The 27,332-nt window shown below is 35.4% G+C and overlaps 1 protein-coding gene across 8 annotated transcripts in view; it reads left to right on the top strand.

Annotated features, from left to right (window-relative positions):
• Positions 1 to 27,332, top strand: part of RAP1GDS1 (Rap1 GTPase-GDP dissociation stimulator 1) — a 165,939-nt gene that overhangs the window by 128,383 nt on the left and 10,224 nt on the right. For 4 of the 8 annotated variants that reach the window (XM_022582381.3, XM_022582380.3, XM_022582391.2 and 1 more), the window contains 9 exons: positions 1,876 to 2,019; positions 2,817 to 2,948; positions 4,141 to 4,275; positions 5,642 to 5,767; positions 6,538 to 6,677; positions 12,560 to 12,686; positions 16,268 to 16,396; positions 17,780 to 17,854; positions 25,724 to 27,164. In XM_022582381.3, coding sequence (XP_022438089.1) covers positions 1,876 to 2,019; positions 2,817 to 2,948; positions 4,141 to 4,275; positions 5,642 to 5,767; positions 6,538 to 6,677; positions 12,560 to 12,686; positions 16,268 to 16,396; positions 17,780 to 17,854; positions 25,724 to 25,851 — 1,136 coding nt within the window. In that variant the 3' untranslated portion in view covers positions 25,852 to 27,164. Of the gene's footprint in view, positions 1 to 1,875; positions 2,020 to 2,816; positions 2,949 to 4,140; positions 4,276 to 5,641; positions 5,768 to 6,537; positions 6,678 to 12,559; positions 12,687 to 16,267; positions 16,397 to 17,779; positions 17,855 to 25,723; positions 27,165 to 27,332 lie in introns of those variants that run through there. The other 4 variants (XM_089911317.1, XM_089911315.1, XM_089911316.1 and 1 more) reach the window with 3 other exon arrangements.

Raw genomic sequence — 27,332 nt, 5'->3', positions numbered from 1 at the left:
ACTTGTTTCTGGACTAGCCTTAGCATATCATCCTTGGTTTTCCTTGTATGCAAAGGAGAGTGATTCCAACATTTAAACTGGGATTTGTATAATTCAAGGTTTTTTGTATTTTTAAGGCTTTTTCATTGTGGCTTTCAATTCTAGTCGCCACACATTTCTACTTCTGTCATTCTGTAACCAAGGAAACTCCCTATTTTCAGCATGGCACAGTGCAAGTATACCTTTTAAAAAAATATTACAGGTTGAATATTCTGTATTTTCTGAAATAATATGCTAAAGAATATCAGCAATCCTAGTGATAGAAAAAAGCCAAACTTTTACACATTAAAATTGTCTGAAAGAACAAGTCTTAAGTATGAAAACAGTCTTTCCAAATAAAAAAGTTTCTTCCAAATAAAAAGCTTGAACGGCCATTGCTGTAGATATGTGCATATACAGCTTAGGGAAACTGAAGACTAAAATAAAATCCAACTAGAAAATAAAATTTAAGTTAAAAAATTTATGTGTAACAAATGTATTTCTGAGGTCAGTTGATCAGCATTTATCTTAAGCAGTATCAAATATACCCAAAATATTTAAGTAGGCCAATTTAGGTTAAAACACAAAGATGAATGAGGTATACTGGGGGAGACAGATACGGATGCAAATATAAAATCTTCAACGAAGTAAGTTCTATAATGAAAGAATATTTAAGATATTAGTGGTGCAAACAATATCGATTTGATAGGCTCACAGAGTTGCTATGAAGATAATTTTTAAAAATATAATTGGTATGTAAATTCTGTCTCTAAAATTCCTTAGTTTGTTAGTTATCCATTAGAAAACTTGAAAGTTATTTGTTTCTTTCAACTTTTATTGTGAAAATTTTAAAACCTATTCAGGGGCTTCCCTGGTGGTGCAGTGGTTAAGGATCCGCCTGCCAATGCAGGGGACACGGGTTCGAGCCCTGGTCCGGGAAGATCCCACATGCTGTGGAGCAACTAAGCCTGTGCGCCACAACTACTGAGCCTGCGCTCTAGAGCCCACGACCCACAACTACTGAGCCCACGTGCCACAACTACTGAAGCCCATGTGCCTAGAACCCGTGCTCCGCAACAAGAGAAGCTACCGCAATGAGAAGCCCGTGCACCACAACGAAGAGTGGCTCCCGCTCACCACAACTAGAGAAAGCCTGCACACAGCAAGGAAGACCCAACGCAGCCAAAAATAAATAAATAAATAAATTTATTTAAAAAAAAAACAACCTATTCAGATGTAGAGAGATTATAGTATAATGAACCACCATGTCCCCATCACCCAAGAAAGCTTCAAATTAATGAAAACCTGAAAAGCTTTTTAAAAACATGAGTTTCAAGTTCAGAAAGTTACAAATTAATTAACTGTCCTAGAAAAATAACATCTGTACAAATATGAATCCAAATGTACATACCTGTGATATACTTTGAAATTTACTAGTACCTCTTTTTAGTATCTTTGTATTCAAACTCCATTAGTGAATGTGTTTTAACTTTAACAGTTATGTGTGTTTTATTTTAAACAGTGTGCAGTATTTTATAGTATTGCCTTTTAAATGTGAGCATAATATCTAGAATAACAGTAGAATGACATTACTTACCTTCAGTGCTGAGAATCAGTTTGTTTAGTTGCTGCCAGACATTGTGAAAAGTGACATCATATCAAATAGAAATGAAATAAAGCTTCTGTGTATTTAAGCTGCACTGTCAGATACGCCCTTTAGAAACTCAAATCTTCAGAGGTGTGTTATCTAAATCATGCACTTTTTTGGTTTTTTTATAATTCTTTACATTAAATTCCTTATACCAGAATTCCTATTTCATCTCAAATTTTGGTTATTTTGTTCACATTATTCTTTAGATGCTATTAAGCTACAGCTGGTTGAAGCAGGCCTGGTGGAATGTCTACTAGAGATTGTTCAGCAGAAAGTGGATAGTGACAAAGAGGAGGATATTGCTGAGCTCAAAACCGCTTCAGATCTAATGGTTTTATTACTTCTTGGAGGTGAGTTGTAATTTATGCCAACGAAAGAACATGACTGTCAGATATTTAAAAATTTATCGTCTCTTTTATAAATACTATATTAGGCATTTTCTCATTTTCCTGTCACATTTAATCCTGTTGATGTGATGATTTTGAAACCTTAAATACATCTTCCAGTATTTAAAGAGCTGTCATATAGAAGAGACAGCTGTGGCACCAAAGGACTAAAAGCGAGGTGGCTACTTGGGACTTAGACTAGAAAAATTCTAAGCCCTTTTGTCCAGTCTCTGCTAAAAGTTTATTAGAAAAAGAGTCATTACTGGGACTTCCCTGGTGGTGCACTGGTTAAGAATCCACCTGCCAATGCAGGGGACACGGGTTCGAGCCCTGGTCCAGGAAGAACCCACATCTTAGTTGCCGCGGAGCAACTAAGCCCATGAGCCACAACTACTGATCCTGCGCTTTGCAGCCTGTGAGCCACAACTACTGAGCCCACGTGCCACAACTACTGAAGCCCGTGCGCCTAGAGCCCATGCTCTGCAACAAGAAGGCACCGCAATGAGAAGCCCGTGCACCGCAACGAAGAGTAGTCCCCACTCACCACAACTAGAGAAAGCCTGCGCGCAGCAACGAAGACCCAACGCAGCCAAAAATAAATAAATTTATAAATTTATTTCAGAAATAGAATCATTACTTTTTTTTTTGTGAATTATAGATTATGAAGTATCAATATGTGATTTCCCAATTGGGTATTCAGTTAAGAATAGGGATATGTTACTTCTAAGTATTTTCCTCTTACCTGTTGCATTTACCTCTAGATGAATCCATGCAGAAATTATTTGAAGGAGGAAAAGGTAATGTGTTTCAAAGGGTACTGTCTTGGATTCCATCAAATAACCACCAGCTACAGCTTGCTGGAGCGTTGGCAATTGCAAATTTTGCCAGAAATGGTAAGCATATGAGTTCATCCTTATTAAATCAGACCTTCTGTATTTTTAAATTTTGCTTTGCCATAACGTATACTAAACCGAAAACAGTTCAGAAGCGTGTGCAGTATCTGTGTGTAATACTACCTTAATTTTTCAGAAATCTGAAATACTAATATTGACTTTCCCAACAAATTACATATTTTATGCAATTCAACTAAGTTCTAATAGTTTAAAGGTCATGAACAGTGATTATGAAGTCTTTCTTTTGAGTACTGTGTACTTCAGAGATGAATAAACTTGAGTCCCATTCTAATAAACATCTGATCTGGGAGGATATACTTTTTTGCCTGGTGATTTTATTTTGGATTTAATAATCTGAGTATTCATTATTGTGCCTCATTTATAGTGTTACGCCTATAAAATCTAAGCATGGGTAATCCTCTGGTTTAAGATAGAATATTTACTTAAATAAAATTTCAGAGGCACCAGACCTCCATGTATATTTCTGAAGTCTGACACTTCTGCTATTCCCTCTAGAAACTTATACTGTGTCTAGGAAATACAAGTTATTTTTGTTTTTAATTTGATTTTATTTGAGTATTAACTCTTGTTATAGCATGTTATAATAGATGACTTATTCCATTTTTCCTTCCTTCCTTTTGGGGACCATCATTAACTCCTTAATGATGAAATTAAGACTGGCAAAATATTGATAATTATTGAAGCTAAGTGGGGGGTAAATAGTAGTTCATTATAATATTCTCTCTGCTTTATAAATGTTTCAGAAATTCTGTCTTTAAAAAATAATTTAAATATCAGCCATGATGACAAAATGTAGAGTACTGTCACTGTAACGTTCGCAGAACGCTGGCATACTTCACTATAAATGGAAACTATTGGAGGACATTTTAAGCATGTGGTTTCTACTTACTCATCTTCTGATATATTATCAGGAACTCAGCTAGAGACTTTTTTGGCCAGTTTTTTAAATTTTGGCCAGTTTTAAAATTTTTATCTATTTTAAGAATCTTATAATCGGACTTCTCAGTCAGTAAACAAAAAAATCTGTAAATCTGTTGTAAGAAGAAGATGGAATTCATTTTATTTTCCTATAGCTCCATTTTCCCTAATGTAGATAATGGGCAGGCATCAGTTTTACAAAATATTTATAGATATTTGTAAAGAGGGAAAAATGTTTTTTGTTGTTATTTAGATGGAAATTGTATCCATATGGTAGACAATGGAATTGTAGAAAAACTTATGGATTTACTGGACAGACATGTAGAAGATGGAAACGTAACTGTGCAGCACGCGGCACTAAGTGCCCTCAGAAACCTAGCCATTCCAGGTAAGACTTAAGAATGGGAGCCAATGAGATTTATTCTAAAAGTCATCTATGAGATGGGGTGCTTTGAGACAGTTGTATCAGTAGCCTCTTTATTAGCTCAAATGCTTTTATCTCGTTCTCAGTGCAGTCCAATATTTTTATCTATTATTTAAATGAAATTCGTGGTTTCAGTCATAGAAACTGCTCTGAAACAACATCAAAGCCAAGGTCAATAGCTCAGAAAGCAATAGTGCCTACTGTACAGCACAGGGAACTCTACTCAATATTCTGTACTGACCTATATGGGAAAAGAATCTAAAAGAGAGTAGATATATGTATATGTACAACTGATTCACTTTTCTGTAAGCAGAAACTAACACAACATTTTAAATCAACTATACTCCAATAAAAATTAATTAAAAAAAAAAGAATGGGAGCCAACTGTGTAAGAGATAAAGATCTGTCGTTTGGGGAAGATATTTATGTGATTTGTGGACCTGCCCTGACCAAGAAAAGAAAAATAGCCTTCAGATTGCTTACATTTTTCTTACTAATAAATGGAGATCATATGTTAAAGAAGTTTTCTGAGACTATACAAGCATAATCTTCCTTTTTCAGATTATTCAAATATTCTATTACTTTTTGTGAACTCCTAGATTTTCATCATATTGTATAGTTAAGATTTTTTAAGCATCTTCAGCTGAGGTAAGATAATGGTATCAATTAACAGACTCCCTTAAAGAATGACTTTTAAGAATTCTTTTTCCCTACGAGCAGACGTACAATTTTTTTAAATAAACTTAATGTGTCTTTTTGGATTACAAGGCTTTTGAAATCACATTATCACGGGAACTAATACAGGATATAGTTGAAACTATCCTTTTATTCTACTTTCTAAAGGTAAATTTCTGGTTAGGTAAAACAGTATAACTATATGAAAATGTAATCTATATGAAATCAATTTGGCCCACGTAGCAGATTAATATTGTTTATTAATGTCTATAATGTATATATTAACAGTTGGGTCCAGGACAGAGGTAAAAAGAAACATTTATTAAAGTTGAGGAATTGTGCTTTTCATAAATAAGAAGGCAACATTGTCAGATTTCCTTTACAAATTATTAGTTTATGATTAGATTTTAAAAGCAAGTAAGTGTGATTTTGTGTGTTGTGCTCCTGTAGACAAATAGGATACTTATCCCCTAGCCCTCCCATTCCCAGTCCCATTCTTGAAATTAACAGAAGAGTAACAATGTTGTTTTTAAGTAGACAAATGTAACATGGGGCCTTAAGATAATAAGACACTCAAAAAATGTATATTGAATTGAATGATTATCATCAAAAATGCTATCACTTTAATCAGTGTTTTTTTTTTCTCTCTCTCTAGTTATAAATAAAGCAAAGATGTTATCAGCTGGCGTCACAGAGGCAGTTTTGAAATTTCTTAAATCTGAAATGCCCCCAGTTCAGTTCAAACTCCTGGGAACATTAAGAATGTTAATAGATGCACAAGGTAAGAGAAATGCTTTCTCAAGGTGCATTTTTGGTATAATAGTCTTAATGTGCCTCTAGTGGAAAAAGGACCTGTTTTTAGCTTTCAGAATTATGTAATCATAAAGATAAGTAGCAAATAAAAGGCAAAAAGAGATTGGTTTTGGAACCCCCATTCATTAATTTCCATGCTTGTTATAATTGACTTTCAATGGAAATTATATTGCATTTCTCTTTATTAGTACATATAATCTGATTTTAGGTTGATTTATTAGTGGTTCTTGAGGGGTTTTTATGTTTTGGCATTTTCTGTACCCTTTCTTACCTTGTAAAATTATCAAGTTTCAATACAGTGACAGTCAAAATTTTTTTAAATTTGTTTTGCAAACAGGGAGATCATTTTTCTGTTTACAGAAACAATAATGAAAACCAATCCTTGGGATGAGTTACATTTATTTGCTTATTTCTAAATTCTAAACCTTCTCTATACTGATTCCTTAGAGTACTGCTCAAAATTCTTCGGTACTGTTTTCCAAAGCACTAACAGACTGCCAGGCTGAGCCAAAAGAGTATAAAGTTGTTTATTTTGTTTTTGTATAAAAGTCCACAACTGAATAGAAAATCTCAATAGTCCATCAGATACGGAATATTTGCAGTTCTTGCTTTAATAAAATTGTTGTGTTCTGTTTTTAGACCTGTAATTTTCCTTCACACTCTTACATCTTTACCAGTTACTTCAGTTGATTGCCGATCAGTGATTCATTCATTTGTGGTTTGCCTTCTTTCCTATAGCAGAAGCTGCTGAACAACTAGGAAAGAATGTTAAATTAGTGGAGCGTTTGGTGGAATGGTGTGAAGCCAAAGATCACGCTGGTGTGATGGGGGAGTCAAACAGACTGCTCTCTGCCCTCATACGACACAGTAAATCAAAAGTAAGTCCCGGAGGAAACCGTTCATTTATATATGAAACAGATTAAAAGAAGATGGCAAGAGAAAAAGCTTAAAAGTAAAGGTATTCCTTGACTTGTGTAAATCTCCTTCGTATAAAGAATTGACTTCACCATAGTAACTGTTCCAGCTGGTTGGCCACAGGAATGTTCCTCCCCATCAGATGCTACCTCTTGGCATCTTTCCCTGCAGCAAAAGCAGCTGTTAACTTGGACCTTCCTACTACCTGTCTCACCTATAGCAGCCTAAAATCCCATCCATTTTCACTGATTGTTAACAAGATGGAAAGTATCAAGAAAGCATAGCAAAATGAACTCCTGTGGTAGTCCTTTTACCTCTTCATCATAACTGCTCTGTCAGGCCCATTTGTTCATTTCACAGTCAACATTTTGGTACTTACAGTGTAAATATTATAAAATACAGTATGACTTTCAAGAATTAACGGTCCAGTGGGAGGGCAGATATAAAAACAGCATTAAAGCCACAGACTCCAATTCAGATATAACTTAGAAGACAGAGAGACCAACTGTCTGGGCATCACAGAAGGGGTCATGTTTTAGATGTTAACTGGGAATCTCTCAGGAGGAGAGTGGGAAGAGAAAGCATAGAAAGGCCTCCAAGCAAAGACCACAGTGTGTCAGCAGCACAGAGATCTACAGCAACATAGTCCGAGAGGAAAACTGCAAGTAAAGCAGTATTGCTGGAGCAGAGTGTGTAAAGACAGTGACCAGAGAGGAAGAGAAGAGGGGATCAAGATGAATTATGTGCCAGCTTAAGGCGTATGAATTTATCCTATAGAGAATTAGGAAGCTCCCAAAGGATTTTAAGCACCAGGGTGCCATTATTTGGTTTTCATTAGAAAGACGACTCTAGGGCTTACTAAAGGCAAGGAAAACATAGTTTTTCAAAAATATACGTGCGAGATGATAAAGGCCTGAATTAAGGTTTTGGGTTAAGCAATTTGAAGTTGCTGGTATTCAACCATTTTGACACAAAGAAACAAGTATCGTATGGTTCAACCTAATAGAAGCAGTGAGGATGGAAAAGAAGGATTTGAGAAAGATATGAGTGGCAGAATTGACAGAATTCAAAAGTGGGGTCCAAGGAGAAGGAGGTTTTAGAGAGAATTCCAAGTTTGGGGCTTAGTACCAGGTGGGGTAATCATGCCATTCATGAAAATAAGAGACTATGGGAAGAACTGACATTCCCTAACTTGCTTACTGCCAAATCACTCTTCTATCCTTTTCAGAATCTTTACCTAATTCTTTGCTCCATTCTAGGAGAATTCTTACCAGTGGTTTCATTTAGGCAAACCATAATTCTGTTAACTAGATTGCAACAAACAGAGCCATGTTTTGGCATCTGAATTTGGAACTCTCAGATAAATTCCTGTTACTTGTGGTGGTTAGGCCAACGAAGACTTGATTAATCCATAATATACCTTAAGTTCACTAACAACTAACAGAATTGTATAACCAAACCATTAGTGGACACAAAAATGTGTCCACAGGAAGATACATTCCATCATCTTAAATAACCAAATCTTGGAACCAGAGCTATTCAGATGCTGTAATATTGAGATCTGAGGGTTTTGAGGCTTTTCTGTGGGTTTCATTATCACAGATTCCCTTTCCCTTATCTAATACCATACTCCCTCCCCCCAGAAGTTTTCAAATAAAATACCCATTAAGCATCCATCACCATGTAGGTTCTTTGAAAAGACTTATGAGAAATACGGGATGGTACCTTTCTAGATGTGTGTGTGTGTGTGTGTCTGTGTGTGTGTGTAATAAAAAACAATTTGAAATGATATGGGATTGTAACTTTATAGTTACATCATAACTTTTTTACAATTCAGTACCAGATAGGCTACTTTTTCCTTTATATATGTTTCGTACAATTGAGATTATACTGCTACTAAGAGGCAATAGGAACCTTGATTCATAGATGTTAATGATTAGAATACAAGGTGTGTTATTTGAGCTCTGGATTAGAATTTAAATTATTTTTAAATTTAACAAACATTAAAGGAATAGATGATTCTGTTTGAACAGCATTTCTCAAAATATGTTCTATCGAATAATAACCCCAAGAAATGTTCCAAGAAAAAGGGTTTCATGGTCAGAGTAATTAGGATAATAGTGCATTCCCTTTACTTGCCTTTAGAATTCTGTAGAAGCTCTAAAGAAACTTCCTTAACTTTAGCTATTTAACTGTGGGTCTTTTTTGCAAGAGGCATCTATTAACATTCCACTGGACATACTTTGGAAAATGCTGCTCTGGAGTAAGTTTTTAAAATAATTAAACACTAGGTACAAATTTGTTACATTCCTGTATATGCTTAACCAACTGTTGTGAATCACAGCTCTGTCCTTATGTTATTCTTAAACTTTGAATATTCTACTCCTTTTAAAGTACTTTGAATATTCTACTCCTTTTAAAGTCACCCTGAATTCTACCTTAGAGTCCAGTCCTCCAAAAGTTTGCACTGATTCATGGGGTTTCATGCTGGCTTAGGCCTTTCAGCCATATATGGTGTATCCTTGCGCTTATGCCAATAGGTAAAATTACATCTTCCCTCTAAAGAGTGCCCTAGGCTACGACTCCTAACCAACTAGCTGGACCTTCTGACTGCAGATATCAAAAACAGAGAAAGAAATATAGTTTGCCTCTACAATAGGAAAATAAAAATTCCCTTTTATCAAAGTAGGCACTTTTCTTTAACCTGTAAGAGTAAAACATTCTTCATCAGTATCAAGCTAAAAACTTGTTTAAACAAATATACTTAGTCATTTGCTTATTTATCCAACATTTACTTAAACCTATACTGAGAGCTTTGATGATACAATATTAAAAAAGAAAAATTTTGGTAGGTCATTCAGTAGCTACACCAGCCTACAATCTTATAAATCGATTATCTCAAATTCAAGCCTGTCTCAAACCATTCCATTGTAACAACATTGTTATACAATTTTCAACAGTCTTTAGCTGGATTTATCTCAACAGTTAAGAGCAAACTGACCATAAATGCTAAATATGTGAGACTGTTAACATAGATAATTTGCCTTAGTTATATTTAGCTTTCCATAAGAAAACTCCTTGAAAAATAGGATTACGAAATAAAATATTGTTTTAAACTTTGTAAAGCATTATAAAATATTTCCAAAATTCTTAAAGACTCTCCAGAGATATCTAAGGTTTAGAAGGATTACCCAGAGAAAACGTCTCATTATATCTACAGTTTACTTATTATAAATGAAATGGTTTCAGAGAGGTTAAAATAATCTCTGGATTAATTTTAGAAGTGTATTGGTTAAAATTATTTTTAATTCTCCAGATGAACCTTCTTGCTCTATGGAGTGGTGCTAATATTCTTTTTTTTTTTTAATCTTGAAGTTAAAAATATAACTTGAAAATACATTCATAGAGCCCCTTCAGATCACATTAAATGACTCCCTCTGCTTGGCATTATGATGAATTCAGTGTGTATGCTTTTCCATAGACCACAAATGGTTAGAAACAAGACCTAGTAGTCAAACTGCCTGGATTGAATCTTGGCTTTTTACCATTTAATCACTGTCTGATTTGGGGCAAATTCCATAACTTAATCTAAGCTTCTGTTTCTTCATCTATAAACTGGAGATAATATCTAGCTAGTGGGATTTTCTGTGAGGATAAAAATGAGCTACTATCTGTAAGTTACCCAGTGTATAAGTGTTGTTCAGTGTATAGGTGTTTCTCCATATAGGGTAGCTGTCAATAGTAATAATCCTCTTTTGTCATATGACACAAGTACAATGCTTCATTTATCTTTTATCCCCCATTCTATCGGGCAAAGTGATTCTGTAGAGTAGCTACTCAGTAAGCATTTATTAAAGTAGGAGGAGAGAGGGCAGGCGCTTTAAAGGACAGTACTCAGATATTCGTTCCAGAAAAGTGAGATGGAAAAGAAGCTGTGCTTTGATTTAAGGGGTCAGGGTGGGGGGTGGTGATTTTTGATATTTCTGATGTGCAAATTTTCTTCATTCATTCATTCCTTTCCCTTCTTTCTACTACAGTGGGCTTTTGAGGGTGAATCACAAAAGAGAGGATGAAATGACAGCCCAGGAACCTTCCTAGGTGACTGCATATGTATCTTGTGAATCTCTTTTGATCTTTTTTACTCAACAAGCTCCTTTGTGATATTTATAAAATTCTTTACTAATTTTAAGAATTCTGTATCAGTTTCAAATAAACTGCCTCTGAGTAACCAGTATAAAGCAGTATATAGTCATCCTCGTCCCTTGGTATCTGAGGGGGATTGGGCACCCTCTCAGATACCATAATCTGTGGATGCTCAAGTCCCTTATATAAAAATGGCATAGTATTTCCATCTAACCTACACACATCCCCCTTAGACTTTAAATCATCTCTAAATAACTTATAATACCTAATATGAGGTAAATGCTAGTAGATAGTTGGAAATACAGTGTAACTACTAAATAGTTGCCAACGCACAGCAAATTCAAGTTCTGCTTTTTGAAACTTTATGAAAATTTTTTCCCCCAATATTTTCAATACATGGTTGGTTGAATCCATGGATGCAGAACGGAGGGCTGACTATATTGGGAGGCTTTCTTTTCATTAGAAAAGGCTTTAAAAGATAGTTTCTCACTTTCTAAAAAAGTTGATGCGAAAAGACATTGAATGCTAGAACACAACTGCTGTAAAAACTCAGAACTTAGACTCTATTGATTTAGAATGTTTGCTCACTAAACAAGTTTGGACTCAAAGCAAAGATACTGTCTATAAATAGTTTTCTTAAAAATTTACATAAAGTAGAAGCATAAACCCTTTTTCCAATACTTTAGCAAATTAATTTGAAAATATTTCTAATTACAGTTTTGTACCATTGAAGCTAACTTGGACAGGCTGCTTAAAATATTCAGTGCTTACTTCAAATTACTAAAAATAGTGAAAAGTAGTACAATTACTTTTTAAATATTTTATAATTGAGGCTTTCTACTAAATCATATTTAATCCAACAAAACCCTAAGTGAGATGAAGACAAAAATGAGTACTAGAAATAAATGTACCCATTTCTTTCTATCTAGCCTTTGCTGTATACTTTTATGTGTGCTCTTCATGTAATAACTTTGTAATTATAACAAAAACCTATGAGATATACACTTACATTGTCTCAGTGTTATAGGTGAAGTCTCTGACATGCAGAGAGAGTCAGTAGTTTGCTCAAAGTCAGTGGGATTTATTGAGTCTGGAGCCCACTGCCCCTCTGCTGCTGGAGAGGACAGAGCTGTAGGCACCATGAGAAATGAGGGAGACAGAATTCTGATTTAAGTTCTGCTCAAGTCCTTTTGTATGTAATCTAGTTTTGTTAGACCCAACAAAGGTTTTAAAAGGCTGCATACATACATGCATACATGCACACATACATACGTAAAAAGCTTCACCTGATGCATCTGAAAAAACTACCTGGTGTTATAATAAAAATTTGAAAGGAAGAACTTTTTACATTATTATTATTCCAAGATTTATTCTCTTTTGTTGATCTCGTGGTAAGTCTTCATTTGGGGCAATGGCACTTTTATTTCTTTGACTTTGTTAGCTTCTGGGACTCTCTGTTCCTTCATATGAACTGCAGTGGTCTTTTTTGCTTAGGTAATTTAAGTTGTCATCTTTTGATGAATTTATTTAAAGGTAAAAGCTTTTTCCTTCTCTTCTGTGAAGAAGAAGAAATTATGGTTAAATGTAATGATTCATAGGGACACTGTCAGAAAACCACTCAACAGTAAATTGACTGATGGTAACGCAGTTTTTTTATGTTTAAAAGTAAAGTTTATAATTCTGTGATATTAATTTATTGTAGGATGTAATTAAAACCATTGTACAAAGTGGTGGCATCAAGCATCTAGTTACCATGGCAACTAGTGAACATGTAATAATGCAGAATGAAGCCCTTGTTGCTTTGGCACTAATAGCAGCTTTAGAATTGGGTAAGTACCCCAGTGACAAACTTATTTTCTCCTATTTTTATCTTGGATGAAAGGAAGCACAGGAGTGGAATAGAAGTCAGACAGGACCTTGACTAGAAGCATTTTGCCAGTGTGGTTCTGTACCCGTCCGGATCTGAGTATATGGAAAATCATATTCTATAGATTGTCACCATAGCTGTCCTTTTTGGTTGTTCTTTTGGTAACATTTTTAGGGTAATGCTTTAAGGTTAGTTTGACTCTTAAATGATACCTCAAAGTTTAGGCACTTAGGGAATACAGAAAACATTTTCAGCAGACCTCATGGAGAAGTGAAACAATACTTAAAATACAACAAGTTCAGGGTTTGCTACTCTTCCAGACATCCAGACCTTCCCTTCCATCTCTACTACTGATTCTCTCTTACTAACCTCCTCCTCTCTTATCACCATGGTTTCTGTTGCTTTACAGCATTGCCTTCATTCTAAATTCTCACCTTTTATGTCACTCTTCTGTGTATTTACATTCAGGATTCCCCCAAAGCAGAGTCTAAATGATTTAGGTAGTTTCTCTCTAGCAGTAGCATTCCTGTTACTCAGAATTCTTCAGGAGAAGCTAGCATCTAGTTTATGGGTAGCAACTTTGTCTCTGGAACCAAACTCTGATACATAGTCAGCTGGGGACAATCAAAGTCACATGGCCTGTGGTAAGGCCTGAGGTTGCCTTACATAAGGGAGGACTATAGACTTGGTAGGCATGTCCTGTTCGGTTCAAAACCATTCGGGTAAATACTGTTAACTGATCACCTCAGTTCCCAGTGATGATTTTTGCCCATAATTCTCACACTGGGGCAAGTGGACCCACCAACCCTTATCCCAGGAAGGAGAAGCCAAAAGATAAACATGGTATATCTCCTTCAGTGTCAGATTTACTCAGACTTCAGGTATGAGAGATTTGAATTTTTGTCCTCTTAAGGAGACAATTAAAACAATTTATAATTTTTTAAAAATCAGGTATAAGTAGGATGTAAAATTTTCTTGAATTCTAAAGAAAGAAAACATCCAGAAAATATATGTGGCTTTGGTCACTAACTTAGGTTAAAGATGCTGTGATTTCCTCCATGGTTTGGGTAGATTAATGTGAGTCTGTCCAGAGGTCCAGACACCTTTAAGAGGGGAAGTTATGATGAAGAGGTGAGAGTTGGTGAGGACATTGAATACCAAATGGGGTTCATGGCTTGATTTTTAAAAATGGCTTGAAGTGATAGAGCAATTTCAGAATATCCTTGACTTCCTATCCTGGGCTGAATCTGGTCTTGTGCCCTTTATAACTAGTATCTTCTAAATAGGCTTTAATTTTGTCTGCTTCCTGATAGCTGAGCATTTGCCTGAGTCTGTTTACCTTACCACAGAACTATGTAAAATGACAAAACATAATCATATTTCTTGTTGGTTGTTGTCACCTAGTGTTTCCTAGGCTCCTTGAGCCTAAGATTTAAAAATGAGGTCATACTACCTTTTTAATATAAAATACACTTTGAAAACCATATTTTTCCAAACTTGTATCCTTACAGGCTTTTAGATATTATTAAGGAATTACTATAAAATTTTTGTACGATAATAGTATTGAAGCAACATTTTAAGAGTCCTTATCCTTTTTTTTTTTTTTTTTTTTTGATAATTGTACATTCACAAGCAGTCGTAGGAAATAATACAGAAAGATCCCTTGTACACTTTGCCCAGTTTTGCCCAGTGGTAACATTTTGCAAAACTAGTGTAACATCCCAGTCACAGATACAATGTACCTATCTTATTCATACTTGCCCAGTTTTACTTGTACTTACTTGTGTGTATGTTATATTCATTTTATCACCTGTGTAGGTGTATCTGAGCAGTTCTAATACCACAAGGATTCTCCATTTATAACCACATTCACCTACCTCCTACACTGCTCCTAATCCCTGGAAACCACTAATCTGCCCTTCATTTCTAAAATTTTTTTCATTTCAAAAATATATAAATGGAATCATATAGTATGTGACCTTATGGAATCGGCTTCTTTTGCTCAGCATAAATTCCTAAAGAGTCATTGATTTGTGTGTCAATAGTTCATTCCTTCTCATTCCTGAATAGTATTTTGTGATATGTATGTACCACAATTTGTTTAACCATTCACGTATTGAAGGACATCTGGGCTGATTCCACTTTGGGATTTTTAAAAATAAAGCTACAATGAACATTCATATATGGGATTTTATGTAAACATAAATTTTCATTTTTCTAGATAAATGCCTACGAGTTACTAGATAACTCCTGGGTTGTATGGTAACTTCATGATTGATATTTAGAGAAACTGACAGACTGTTTTTCAGAGTGGCTATACCATTTTACATTCCCGCCAGCACTGCATAAGTGATCTAATTTGCTCTGTACCCTCACCAACGTTTAGTATTGTCCCTGTTTTTTTCTTTTATTTTAGTCAATCTGATATATAGTGATATCTCATGTAGTCTTAATTTCCATTTTTCTAATAACTACTGATGATGAACATCTTTATGTGCTTATTTTCCATCTGTATTTATTCCTTGGTGAAATGCCTATTTAGATCTTTGCCCATTTTCTAAATTGTTTTTAACTATTGAGTTTTGAGGATTATTTATATTCTGAAAGTCCTGTAGTTTTCCATTTAACTCTGTGATCCTTTTTGTATTAATATCTGTATAAGATGTGAGGTTTAGGTCAGGGTTTCTTTTTTTTTTTTTTTTTTTTTGCCTATGGATGTAATTGCTCCAGCACCATTTATTGAAAAGGCTGTCTTTCCTCAACTAAATTGATTTTGTACCTTTGTCAAAAATCAGTTGTGCTTACGTGTGTGGGTCTACTTCTAGGGTCTTCTTTCAGTTCCTCTGACCTATGTGTCTGTCTCTCCACCAACACCACACTGTCTTGATAACTGTAGCTATACAGTGACCTTCATATCAGGTAGAGGAATTCCTCCCACTTTATTCTTCTTCATCAAGATTGTTTACCTCTTCTAGGGCCTGTGGCTTTCCATATAAATTTTAGTATAAGCTTATCTATTTCCTATGGAGAATCCTCTTGGGATTTTGATAGGAATTGCAGAGTCCGATTCTCTTAAAGATACATGCTGAAATACCTGTGGAGGAAATTATGTGCTTATAGGATTTGCTCCAAAATAATTTGGGATGGGTTAGAATAAGTGGATAAGACTAGAGATAGAGGATACACAGTTGGCCATGATCATTTTTGAAGATGGTGATAGTACATAGTGTATCATACTATCTTTTCTGCTTTTGTATATGTTTAACAGTTTTCATAATAAAGGTTTTTAATTGCCTCATATTTAAAGGAATGTTTTAATATTGAATTTTAGGCCTAAACTCCTGAAATATCTACTGAAGTTTAGATCTAAATACCCTTTTAACAAGGTCTAAATTTAATATTGCATATCTATGTCATTATTATTTATGAGTCCCGTTTGAAAGGTTTCACATTATCAGTTTCTAGAAAGGGAAGTAGTATTTAGCCAGATTGTACCAGGTTCATACCCAGTGAATATAACTGATATTTCGTTTCATGTTCCAGGCACTGCTGAGAAAGATCTAGAAAGTGCTAAACTTGTACAGATTTTACACACACTGCTAGCAGATGAGAGAAGTGCTCCTGAAATCAAATATAATTCCATGGTCCTGATCTGTGCTCTCATGGGATCTGGTACGTATTTCCTCTGTCATTTGATACTCATCAACATATGGTTGACATTAAATATAAAATAATAGTAAATGGTGGCTTTGGGTTTTAAACGCATTAGAAATTAGTTTATGGAAGATACAGGATTACTTTCACACTGCAAATACTCCCAAAAGATTCTTAATAATGACAAGTGTTATATAGCAAATATAGGCAAAAGTCAGTGTTAAAAAATTAATACCTTTAAGTTTCATTAATCCTAAAATATTTTGTATAAAGAACAAATTCTGATTTTGTATACCATGATATTAGCTAAGGAGTTTGTTCAAGAAATCATTGGCATTATCTTGTTATACATTTCATGGACCACTTGAAAAGAACATGTATCCTGCTCTTATCGAGTGGCGAGTTCTATAAATGTCAATTAGATCCTTTTGTTTGGTAATGGTGTTTCTGTATTCTTGCTGATTTTCTACTCGGTCTGTCAATTATTGAGAGAGGGGTGTTGAAGTCTCCAGCTATTATTGTTGATTTTTCTGTATCTCCCTTCAGTTCTATCAGGTTTTGCTTCATACATTTTGCAGCTCAGTTGGCAGGTGCATACACCCTTCCTGGTGGATTTACCTTTCTGTCGTTATGTAATGTTCCCTTCTGTCTCTGGTAGTTTTCTTTGCTCTGAAGTCTACTTTATCTGATATTAATATAGCTACTCCTACCTTCTTTTGAATAACATTCATGTGATATTTTTCTACCCTTTCAGATTCAATCTGCGGTATCTTGTATTTGAAGTGTAGGCAGCATATTGTTGGGTCATGTTTTTTAACCCACTCTGTCATCCCCCCACCTTATTTTTAATGCTTAAAGATTACATAATTTCATCCACAAAGTTGGTTATCATTATTATTACTACCATTGGTTAGACGAGGAAGCCAAGACAGTGAAGGAAGTGAGCAGGGACATTGCAGTGGTGCTGGGTGAGGAGTGGTGAACATAAATTGTCCTGTCTGGTTAGTGACAGGCACTTTCAAGGTGATGGTAACAACCCAAATGATGGGCAGTAGAGGGGGTGAGTGTCGGGAAAGCACCTCTGGTAGTGAGCCTTGATGGGCAGAGTTGCGTTTCTAGGTGGACTTTTTTGTGCACACACCAAGGGTGGATATGACTCCTGGGGCAGGCTCAGCTTATCCAAGTACAAAACCAGAATGTTAGTTTACTTATATATAATGAGAAGTATGCCTGCCACTGATCTCAGAACACCCCAAGTGCGCATGTCTGTCTCATTGACTCCTTCAGGGCAGACAGGCATCAAGGGTTGCTTGATGAGCTTTGATCAGAACAAGGAGAATTAAATGAATGGACTGTGTAATGGCATCAGGTCAAAGTGGTTTGATGCATCTGTCTCTGCAGTTGCATCAGCTTTGCTAAAGGAACTGGAAGCATGGAATCCCTGGGCTCGAGGCTCCATCTCTTTGGATGTTGCTGGTATGGCTCTGTCTGCGTTACCCACAGTAGTGTTTTCTGTCCTATGCTGCTGTACTGACGAATGCCCCAGTAACCTCTGCTTTGCTTGCATTCTTTGAGGTAATTGTTGATCCTTTCCACAAATCCTGCTTGAGCAACCCCTCAAATGTTAAAATTCTCCTTTACAAAGAGTGCATCCATTCTCAATTTGACCAATAAATAAATGGTCAAGACACTCTTGTGTTAAGTGTTTAGTTAAGGAAGTATTTCCTTTGGTTATTTTCTGAATTTTTCCAGGGCCAGTATTTTTAGTGATGCACTGTTAGAGAAAAATAGAAATATTATTTGGGTAACCGGTAAGATTTTTTATTTTTTTACTGTAATATGATACCCAAGTTGGAGAGCAGTGGAAAACAAAAAGTTTGTGTGTTGTTTAATCAGTAAGCAAAAATCATTTACTATTTCTTTGGGTTTTTTATTATTATTGCAGTTTTTAATATTTATTCCATTTATTTAAATTAATTTTTAAAAGTTCACCCATTTCTCCCAACCCCAATCCCTGTCCCCTGCAACCACCAATCTATTCTTTGTATCTATGAACTTGGTTTTTAGATTCCACATATAAGAGAGATCATATGGTATTTGTCTTTCTCTGTCTCACTTCACTTAGAATAATGCCCTCAAGGTCCAGCCGTATTGTCACAAATGGCAAGATTTCATTCTTTTTTGTGGCTGAATAATATTCCATTATATACACACACCATAATTTCTTTACTCATTCACGTATCCATAGACATGTAAGTTGCTGCTGTATCTTGGCTTTTCTAAGTAATGCTGCAATGAACATGGGGTACATATGTCTTTTCAAATTAGTGATATTTCCTCTGTACACATTTAGAACCACATTAGTGTTATAATTTTTGTTTTCAACCATCAAACATAATCCAGAAAACTCTTGATAAAAGGAAAGCCTGTTGTATTTATCTATATGTATTTGCTATATCTGTTCTTTCTGATGTTCCAAAATTCCTTTTTTTCCCTTTCTGTTTAGAGAACTTCCTTTAGCCATTCTTTTAGGTTAGGTCTGTTTGTGACAAATTCTCATTTCCTTTATTATTCCTTATTTATTCATTTTCGTTGAGAATATCTTGATTTCTTTTTCATTTCTGAAAAATATTTTCTCTGTGTATAGAATTCTGGGTTGACAGTTCTTTTCTTTCAGAACATGAAAAATGTTGTGCCACTTTCTTCTGGCCTCCATAGTTTCTTATGAGAAATCCACTATCTCGCTGTTTTTTCCCTTGTAGGTAAGGTGTCATTTCTGTCTCAAGACTTTTTTCTCTTAGTTTTCAAAAGTTTGAATATGATGTGTCTTGGCATAGATTTCTTTAGGATTATCCTGTTTAGGGCTTGCTCAGCTTCTTGAATCTGTACGCTATGTCTTCTGCTAAATTTGGGAAGTTTTTAACCATGTTCCTTCAGGTACCTTTTCAGTCCCACCTTACTTCTCTTCTCCTTCAAGGCCTCTAATGACATAAATGTGAGCTCTTTAGTTATATCCCACAGGTCCCTGAGGTTTTGTTCATTTTTTTTTCCAGTTTATTATCTCTCCGTTGTTCAGATGGGGTAATTTGTATTGCTTTATTGCTTTGTATTGCTTTAAGTTCACTGATTATTTCTTCTGTCTTCTCTGTCTTCTCTTCTTTCTTCTGTCTTGATAGGCTTATCAAGCTTTTTGTTGCAGGTACTATAGTTTTGAGTTCTAAAATTTCTATTCTCTTCTTTATATCTTCTGTTTCCTTGCTGTGATCTCATTTGTTTCAAGCATGTTCATAATTGTTCAGGCATTTTCTTAATGTAAAATATACATATAATTTGCCATTTGAACCATTTTTAAGTGTACAGTTCAGTGGATTAAGTACATTCATGTCACTGTGCAACCATCCCCACCATTCATCTCCAGACCTTTTTCTTCTTTCCAAACTGAAACTCCATACTCTTTAAACAGTAACTCCCTAATCACCCATCTCCCCAGCTTTTGGCAACCACCATTTTATTTTCTCTCTTTATGAATTTGACTACTCATGATACCCCATGTAAGTGGAATCATACAATATTTTTCCTTTTGTGTCTGGCTTATTTCCCTTAGCATAATGTCTTCAAGGCTCATCTATGTTGTAGCATGTGTCAGAATTCTATTGCTTCTTAAGGCTGAATAATGTTCCGTTGTTTGTATATATTACATTTTGTTTATCCATTCATCCATCAGTGGACATTTGGGTTATTTTCACCTTTTGGCTATTGTGAATAATGCCACTATGACCATGAATGCACAAGTATCTGTTTGAGATCCTGCTTTCAGTTATTTTGCTTATATACACAGAAGTGGAATTGCTAGATAATACAGTAATTCTGTGTTTAATTTTTTGAGGAACCACTGTACTGTTTTCCACAGTGTCTGCACCATTTTACATTTCCACCAGAGGTGCACATGGGTTCCAGTTTCTACATCCTCGCTAATATTTGTTATTTGTTTTGATAATAGCCATCCTAGTGGTTGTCAGGTGGTATCTTATTGTAGTTTTGATTTGCTTTCCCCTGTTGATTAGTGATGTTGGGGATCCTTTCATTTGCTTATTGGCCATTTGTATATCTTATCTTCTTTGGTGATATGTTTAGTCAAGTGCTTTGCCCATTTTTTATTTGGGTTGTTTTTGGAAAAGTTCTCTATATGTTCTGTGTATTAAATGCTTATTGGATATATGATTTGCACGTGTTTTCTCCTATTCCAAGAGTTGCCTTTTCACTGTTGTGTCCTTTGATACACAGTTTTTAATTTTGATAAAGTCCAGTTTATCTATCTCTCCTTTTGTTGCCTGTGCTTTTCATGCATATCCAAAAGATCATTACTAAACTCAATGTCATGAAGTCTTCCCCCTATGTTTTCTTTCAGAATCTTACAGTTTTAGCTCTTATGTTCAGGTCTTTGATCTATTTTGAGTTGACTTTTGTATGTGATGTAAGGTAAGGGACCAACCTCATTTTTCTCCTGTGGATATTACCAGCACCATTTGTTGAAAAGACTGTCCTTTTGTAGTTGAATGGTCTTGACACCCATGTTGAAAATTATTTGACCATATATGTGAGGGCTTATTTCTGGGCTTTCTGTTCTATTCTGTTAATCTGTCTGTCTTTATATCAGCACCACACTGTTTTGATTATTGTAGCTTTGTAGTAAGTTTTGAAATTAGGAAGTGTAAGACCTCCAACTTTATTCTTTTTCAAGATTGTTTTAGATATCTGGAGTCCCTTGAGATTCCATCTGAATTTTAAAATGGATTTTTCTATTTCTGCTAAAAACGTTGGTTCTGGTTTCATTTTTTGTATTTTTTTAGCCTTTCCACTATGTTTATTTTTATTTTATTACATTGTAATGAAACTGATTGTTTTTATTATTAGTTTTACCATTATATTCTATTAGTGAATGTTTTATTTTTTAAAATTTTAATTTTATATTGGAGTATAGTTGATTAACAATGTTGTGTTAGTTTCAGGTGTACAGCAGTGTGATTCAGTTATACATGTACATGTATCTATTTCAAAATTTTTTCCCATTTAGGTTATTACAGGGTATTGAGCAGAGTTCCCTGTGCTGCACACTAGGTCCTTGTTGGTTATCTATTTTATATATAGTTGTGTGTATATGTCAATCCCAAACTCCCAATCTGTCCCACCCCCGCCTCCACCCCTGGTAACCAAAAGTTCATTCTCTAAGTCTGTGAGTCTGTTTCTGTTTTGTAAATAAGTTCATTTGTATCTTTTTTTCCTTTAGATTCTGCATATAAGCGATATCATATGATATTTGTCTTTCTCTGTCTTATTTCACTTAGTATAATCTTCAGTCCATCCATATTGCTGCAAATGGCATTATTTCACTCTTCTTAATGGCTGAGTAATACTCCACTATATATATGTACCACATCTTCTTTATCCATTCATCTGTCAGTGGACATTTAGGTTGTGCTACGTCTTGGCCATTGTAAACAGTGCTGTGGTGAACATCAGGGTGCGTGTATCTTTTCGGACTATGTTTTTCTCCAGATATATGCCCAGGACTGGGATTACTGGATCATATGGTAGGTCTGTGTTTAGTTTCTTAAGGAACCTCCATACTGTTCTCCATACTGGCTATACAAATTTACATTCCCACCAACAGTGTAGGAGGGTTCCCTTGTCTCCACACCCTCTCCAGCATTTATTGTTTGTAGACTTTTTGATGATGGCCATTCTGACTGGTGTGAGGTAGAATCTCATTGCAGTTTTGATTTGCATTTCTCTAATAGTTAGCGATGTTGAGCATCTTTTCATGTGCCACTTGGTCATCTATATATCTTCTTTGGAGAAGTGTCTACTTAGGTCTTCTGCCCATTTTTTGATTGGGTTGTTATTTTTTTTTGTTATTGAGCTACATGAGCTCTTCGTAAATTTTGGAGACTAATCCTTTGTCAGTCGCATCGTTTGCAAGTATTTTCTCCCATTCTGTGGGTTGTCTTTTCACTTTGTTTATGGTTTCCTTTGCTGTGCAAAAGCTTTTGAGTTTAATTAGGTCCAATTTGTTTATTTTTGTTTTTATTTCCATTACTCTAGGATATGGGTTGAAAAAGATATTGCTGTGATTTATGTCATAGAGTGTTCTGCCTATGTTTTCCTCTAAGAGTTTTATAGTATCCAGTCTTACATTTAGGTCTTTAATCCATTTTGAATTTATTTTTGTGTATGGTGTTAAAGGATGTTCTAATTTCATTTTTTTACATGTAGCTGTCCAGTTTTCTCAGCACCATTTATTGAAGAGACTGTCTTTTCTCCATTGTATAGTGTTGCCTCCTTTGTCATAGATTAATTGACCATACATGTGTGTGTTTATTTCTCGGCTTTCTATCCTGTTCCATTGATCTATATTTCTGTTTTTGTGCCAGTACCATACTGTTTTGATGACTGTAGCTTTGTGGTATAGTCTGACGTCAGGGAGCCTGATTCCTCCAGCTCCGTTTTTTACTTCTCAAGATTGCTTTGGGTATTTGGGGTTTTTTGTGTCTCCATACAGATTTTTAGATTTTTTGTTCTAGTTCTGTGAAAAATGCCATTGGTAATTCGATAGGGATTGTGTTGAATTTGTAGACCGCCTTGGGTAGTATCATCATTTTGACAATATTGATTATTCCAATCCAAGAACATTGTACAGTATATCTGTCCATCTGTTTGTGTCATCTTCAACTTATTTCATCAGCATCTTATAGTTTTCAGAGTACAGGTCTTTTGCCTTCTTAGGTAAGTTTATTCCTATGTATTTTATTCTTTTTGATGAGATGGTAAATGGGACTGTTTCTTTCATTTCTCTTTCTGATCTTTTGTTGTTAATGTATAGAAATGCACCAGATTTCTGTGTATTAATTTTGTATCCTGCAGCTTTACCGAATTCACTGATGAACTCCTTGTCTTGTTCCTGATCTTAGAGGAAATGCTTTCAGCTTTTCACCATCGTTAGCTGTAGGTTTGTCATATATGGCCTTTATTATGCCCACTTTGTAGAGAGCTTTTATCATAAAAGGGTGTTGAATTTTGTCAAAAGCTTTTTTCTGCATCTATTGAGATGATCATATGGTTTTTATTCTTCTACTTTTTGATGTGGTGTATCACAGTGATTGATTTGCATATATTGAAGAATCCTTGCATCCCTGGGATAAATCCCACTTGATCATGGTGTGTGATCCTTTTAATGTATTGTTGCATTTGGTTTGCTAGTGTTTTGTTGACGATTTTTGCATCTCCGTTCATCAATGATATTGGCCTATAACTTTCTTTTTTTGTGGTACCTTTGTTTGGTTTTGGTATCAGGGTGATAGTAGCCTCATAGAATGAGTTTGGGAGTGTTCCTTCCTCTGTGATTTTATTGGAATAGTTTCAGAAGGATAGGTATTAAATCTTCTCTAAACGTTTGATAGAATTTGCCTGTGAAGCCATCTGGTCCGGGACTTTTGTTTGTTGGGAGTTTTTTAATCATAGCTTCCATTTCAGTACTTGTAATTGGTCTGTTCATATTTTCTGTTTCTTCCTGGTTCAGTCTTGGGAGATTGCACCTTTCTAAGAATTTGTCCATTTCTTTCGGGTTGTCCATTTTATTGGCATGTAGTTGCTTGTAGTAGTCTCTTATGATCCTTTGATTTTCTGTGGTGTCCATTGTAACTTCTCCTTTTTCATTTCTAATTTTATTGATTTCAGCCCACTCCCCTGTTTTTTCTTGATGAGTCTGGCTAAAGGTTTATCAATTTTGTTTATCTTTTCAAAGAACCAGCTTTTAGTTTCCTTGATCTTTTTTTATCATTTTCTTTGTCTCTATTACAGTTATTTCTGCTCTGATCTTTATGATTTCTTTCCTTCTACTAACTTTGGGTTTTGTTACTTCTTCTTTCCCTAGTTGCTTTAAGTGTAAGGTTAGGTTGTTTGTTTGAGATTTTTCTTATTTCCTGAGGTAAGATTGTATTGTTGTAAACTTCCTTCTTAGGACTGCTTTTGCTGTGTCCCATAGGTTTTGGACTGTTGTGTTTTCGTTGTCATTTGCCTCTAGGTATTTTATGATTTCCTTTTTGATTTCTTCAGTGATTCATTGGTTGTTTAGTGGCATATTGTTTAGCCTCCACATGTTGTGTTTTTTACAGTTTTTTCCTTGTAGTTAATTTCAAATCTCATAGCGTTTTGGTTAGAAAATTTGCTTGATAAGATTTCAATTTTCTTAAATTTACCGAGGCTCACTTTGTGGCCCAACATGTGATCAGTCCTGGAGAATGTTCCATGTGGACTTGAGAAGACTGTGTATTCTGCTGCTTTTGGACGGAATGCTCTATAAATATCAATTAAGTCCATCTGGTCTGATGTGTCATTTAAGGCCTGTGTTTCCTTATTGGTTTTTCTGTCTGGATGCTCTGTCCATTGATGAAAGTGGGGTGTTAAGGTCCCCCACTATTATTGTGTTACTGTCAGTTTCTCCTTTTATGGCTGTTTGTTAGTATTTGCCCTTAAGGTGCTCCTGTGTTGGGTGCATATATATTTACAATTGTTATATCTCCTTCTTGGATTGATCCCTTGATCATTAATTACATAGTGTCCTTCTTTGTCTCTTGTAACAGTCTTTATTTTGAAGTCTATTTTGTCTGAGTATTGCTACTCCAGCTGGTTCTGGTTTTATACCTCAGTTTTATCAAAATAAACACATCAGTTTGAGGGATGCTAATTATATTAAACTTACCAGACTTAAGAGGAATCCTGTATTTTACTGTAACTGAAGTTAAATAGAGCAAGAAAACCAGAAAGAGGAAGCTATAGTAGGCTCCTTTAGAGCAAGAAAACCAGAAAGAGGAAGATATAGTAGGCTCCTTTTTAGATTTCCTATCACAGAAATTTGTTGAAAGGATGTGAGGTAATAACCTTTTTATTTGTCACAAAATTAATTTGAAACAGATCTAAGATTTTTCTGTAAGTATTGGACTTCATATTTGAACTGATGATAGGGTTAAGTTAGGAGTGTATAACTGAACCTTGAGATCATACAATGAGCTGTGTTTTAATTATAACTCATTACTTTAATCAACCTTTGACTGTAGAACTTGACATCTGATTTATTTTTATAAAGGGTCTCTGATTTTTTTATCCTAACATCCCTAAAAAAGACATTTCTAGGCTACTGCTGTGTCTTTTTCCAGAATTGTTCCTAGTTTTATAACTCGGTATCATTTAAATGAGCATTTTGGGTATATGTTTTAGGTCGAGTGTATAGTAAGAAAGATTAGAACAACCTAATAGAAGCATATCTGTTGCCTTGTTTTTGTCTTCCAGAATCTCTACACAAAGAAGTACAGGATTTGGCCTTTCTAGATGTTGTATCCAAACTTCGCAGTCATGAGAACAAAAGTGTTGCTCAACAGGCTTCTCTCACAGAGCAGAGACTTGCTGTGGAAAGCTGAGAACTACCCCTCCCTGATACACCCCTCATTTCCCCTTTGTCCTCCATCCAGCTGCCTCTTCTGCTTCATTCTCTTCCATATCACTTGTGCATGCGTGTAATGTTCCAATGCCAATTGAAGAACTGCTGTAGGTACCTTCCCAATAAGATTTCTAAACCCATAGTTAGTTAGTTAGTTAGTTAGTTAGTGTGAACATGAATTTGTCAAAAACAAGTCTCCACCCCATAACTGTTTCCTTGTATTCCTGTTGCTTGAGCTACATTAAGTGGAATGTGCATGTTGTAGTCCTATGATGATGACGTAAACTTGGTACTACACAATGACTTGCTCCTCGTCCTTGGTAGACTACATAACTGGTAAATTAATTAGAAACAAATGAGAATGCAGCAGGATCTGACTAGCTTATGAAAGATGGAATTGAATAGTAAAAATAGCTCCATTTCTTGGTGCTTGGAAAGCACAGTGACCAAAAAACCTGTATGGCTGCTTATTCATTAGCCTTACCTACTAATGTCAAACCCATGGTACCTAGAGTTAAATAAAGTCCAATGCTCTTGCTCTTTACCCTCTGGTTTCTTCTTCTTCCTTTGTAGACTCTTGAAACTGCCACAAAGTTGGCAAGACTTTCTAAGGTTTTCTGTCATATTTAACTGGCCGTCATCAGTAGCCTGATGCTGAAAACATTTGTAGTTTTCAGCGTGAAACTAAGGGGTTGAAGAATAGTGCACTAGTACATCTTGGTTTTTGCCTGTATTTTAGATTGATATATGTACAGTTTCACCTCAGAATGTCTTTTCAACACATGTCTTTAAAAGTCACTTGGCATTTGTTTTCAACTGAGAAAGTTGAGTACAGCTCCTTAGAAAATGGATTTTTTTTTTTCTGTTTGTTTTTCACCATTCAGCTTGGAAGCAAGAAGTTTCCTTGGTCTTTTAACCCTTTTAAATTTTATATGAGAACTAGCAGGGCATATGAAAAAAGATTAAGAAGTGTTTGTCTAGACTAAAGAAAGGAAGGTCATAAAAGCCATAGTAGCCAGTCCAGTTCATTCTGCACATGGCCTCATCCCAGTAGCTGTTAGAGTTTCCCACCTCCACTTTCCACAGAGAACTGCAGTGGATCTTAAAGCCTTTCGGAAAGTGACAGTGCCAAGTGCCAAGACTGAAGAGGTCAGAAGCCCCCTTGGCAGAATGTAGTACACTCTTCACTGCTACCACCACACCAGACGGGTCTTAGAGCTTTGAAACACATGAACATCCTGTGACATACCTGCCTTCTCCGAATGCCCGTGTGTGACAAATACTGGCTGAAAGGTAAGGTGGGCTCCTTGCTCTCCTGATGCTGTGCATCTCTATGGGGTGATCGAAGTTGGACTTTTGACTCTGAAATAGCTGTAATTCGAGAAAGTTAAAACCCCAGTGGAGGTAAAGAACTTTTTGAGTGACTGTTCCCTCTGATGTCCAAGCGAAGGACGATTATTG

The sequence above is a fragment of the Delphinapterus leucas genome, chromosome 5 (genome assembly GCF_059928025.1).
Source record: "Delphinapterus leucas isolate spDelLeu-1000000601 "Yukka" chromosome 5, BTC_Dleu_Yukka2, whole genome shotgun sequence".
In the NCBI taxonomy this organism is placed as follows: Eukaryota; Metazoa; Chordata; class Mammalia; order Artiodactyla; family Monodontidae; genus Delphinapterus; species Delphinapterus leucas.
This window is presented reverse-complemented; position numbering and strand designations above follow the sequence as displayed.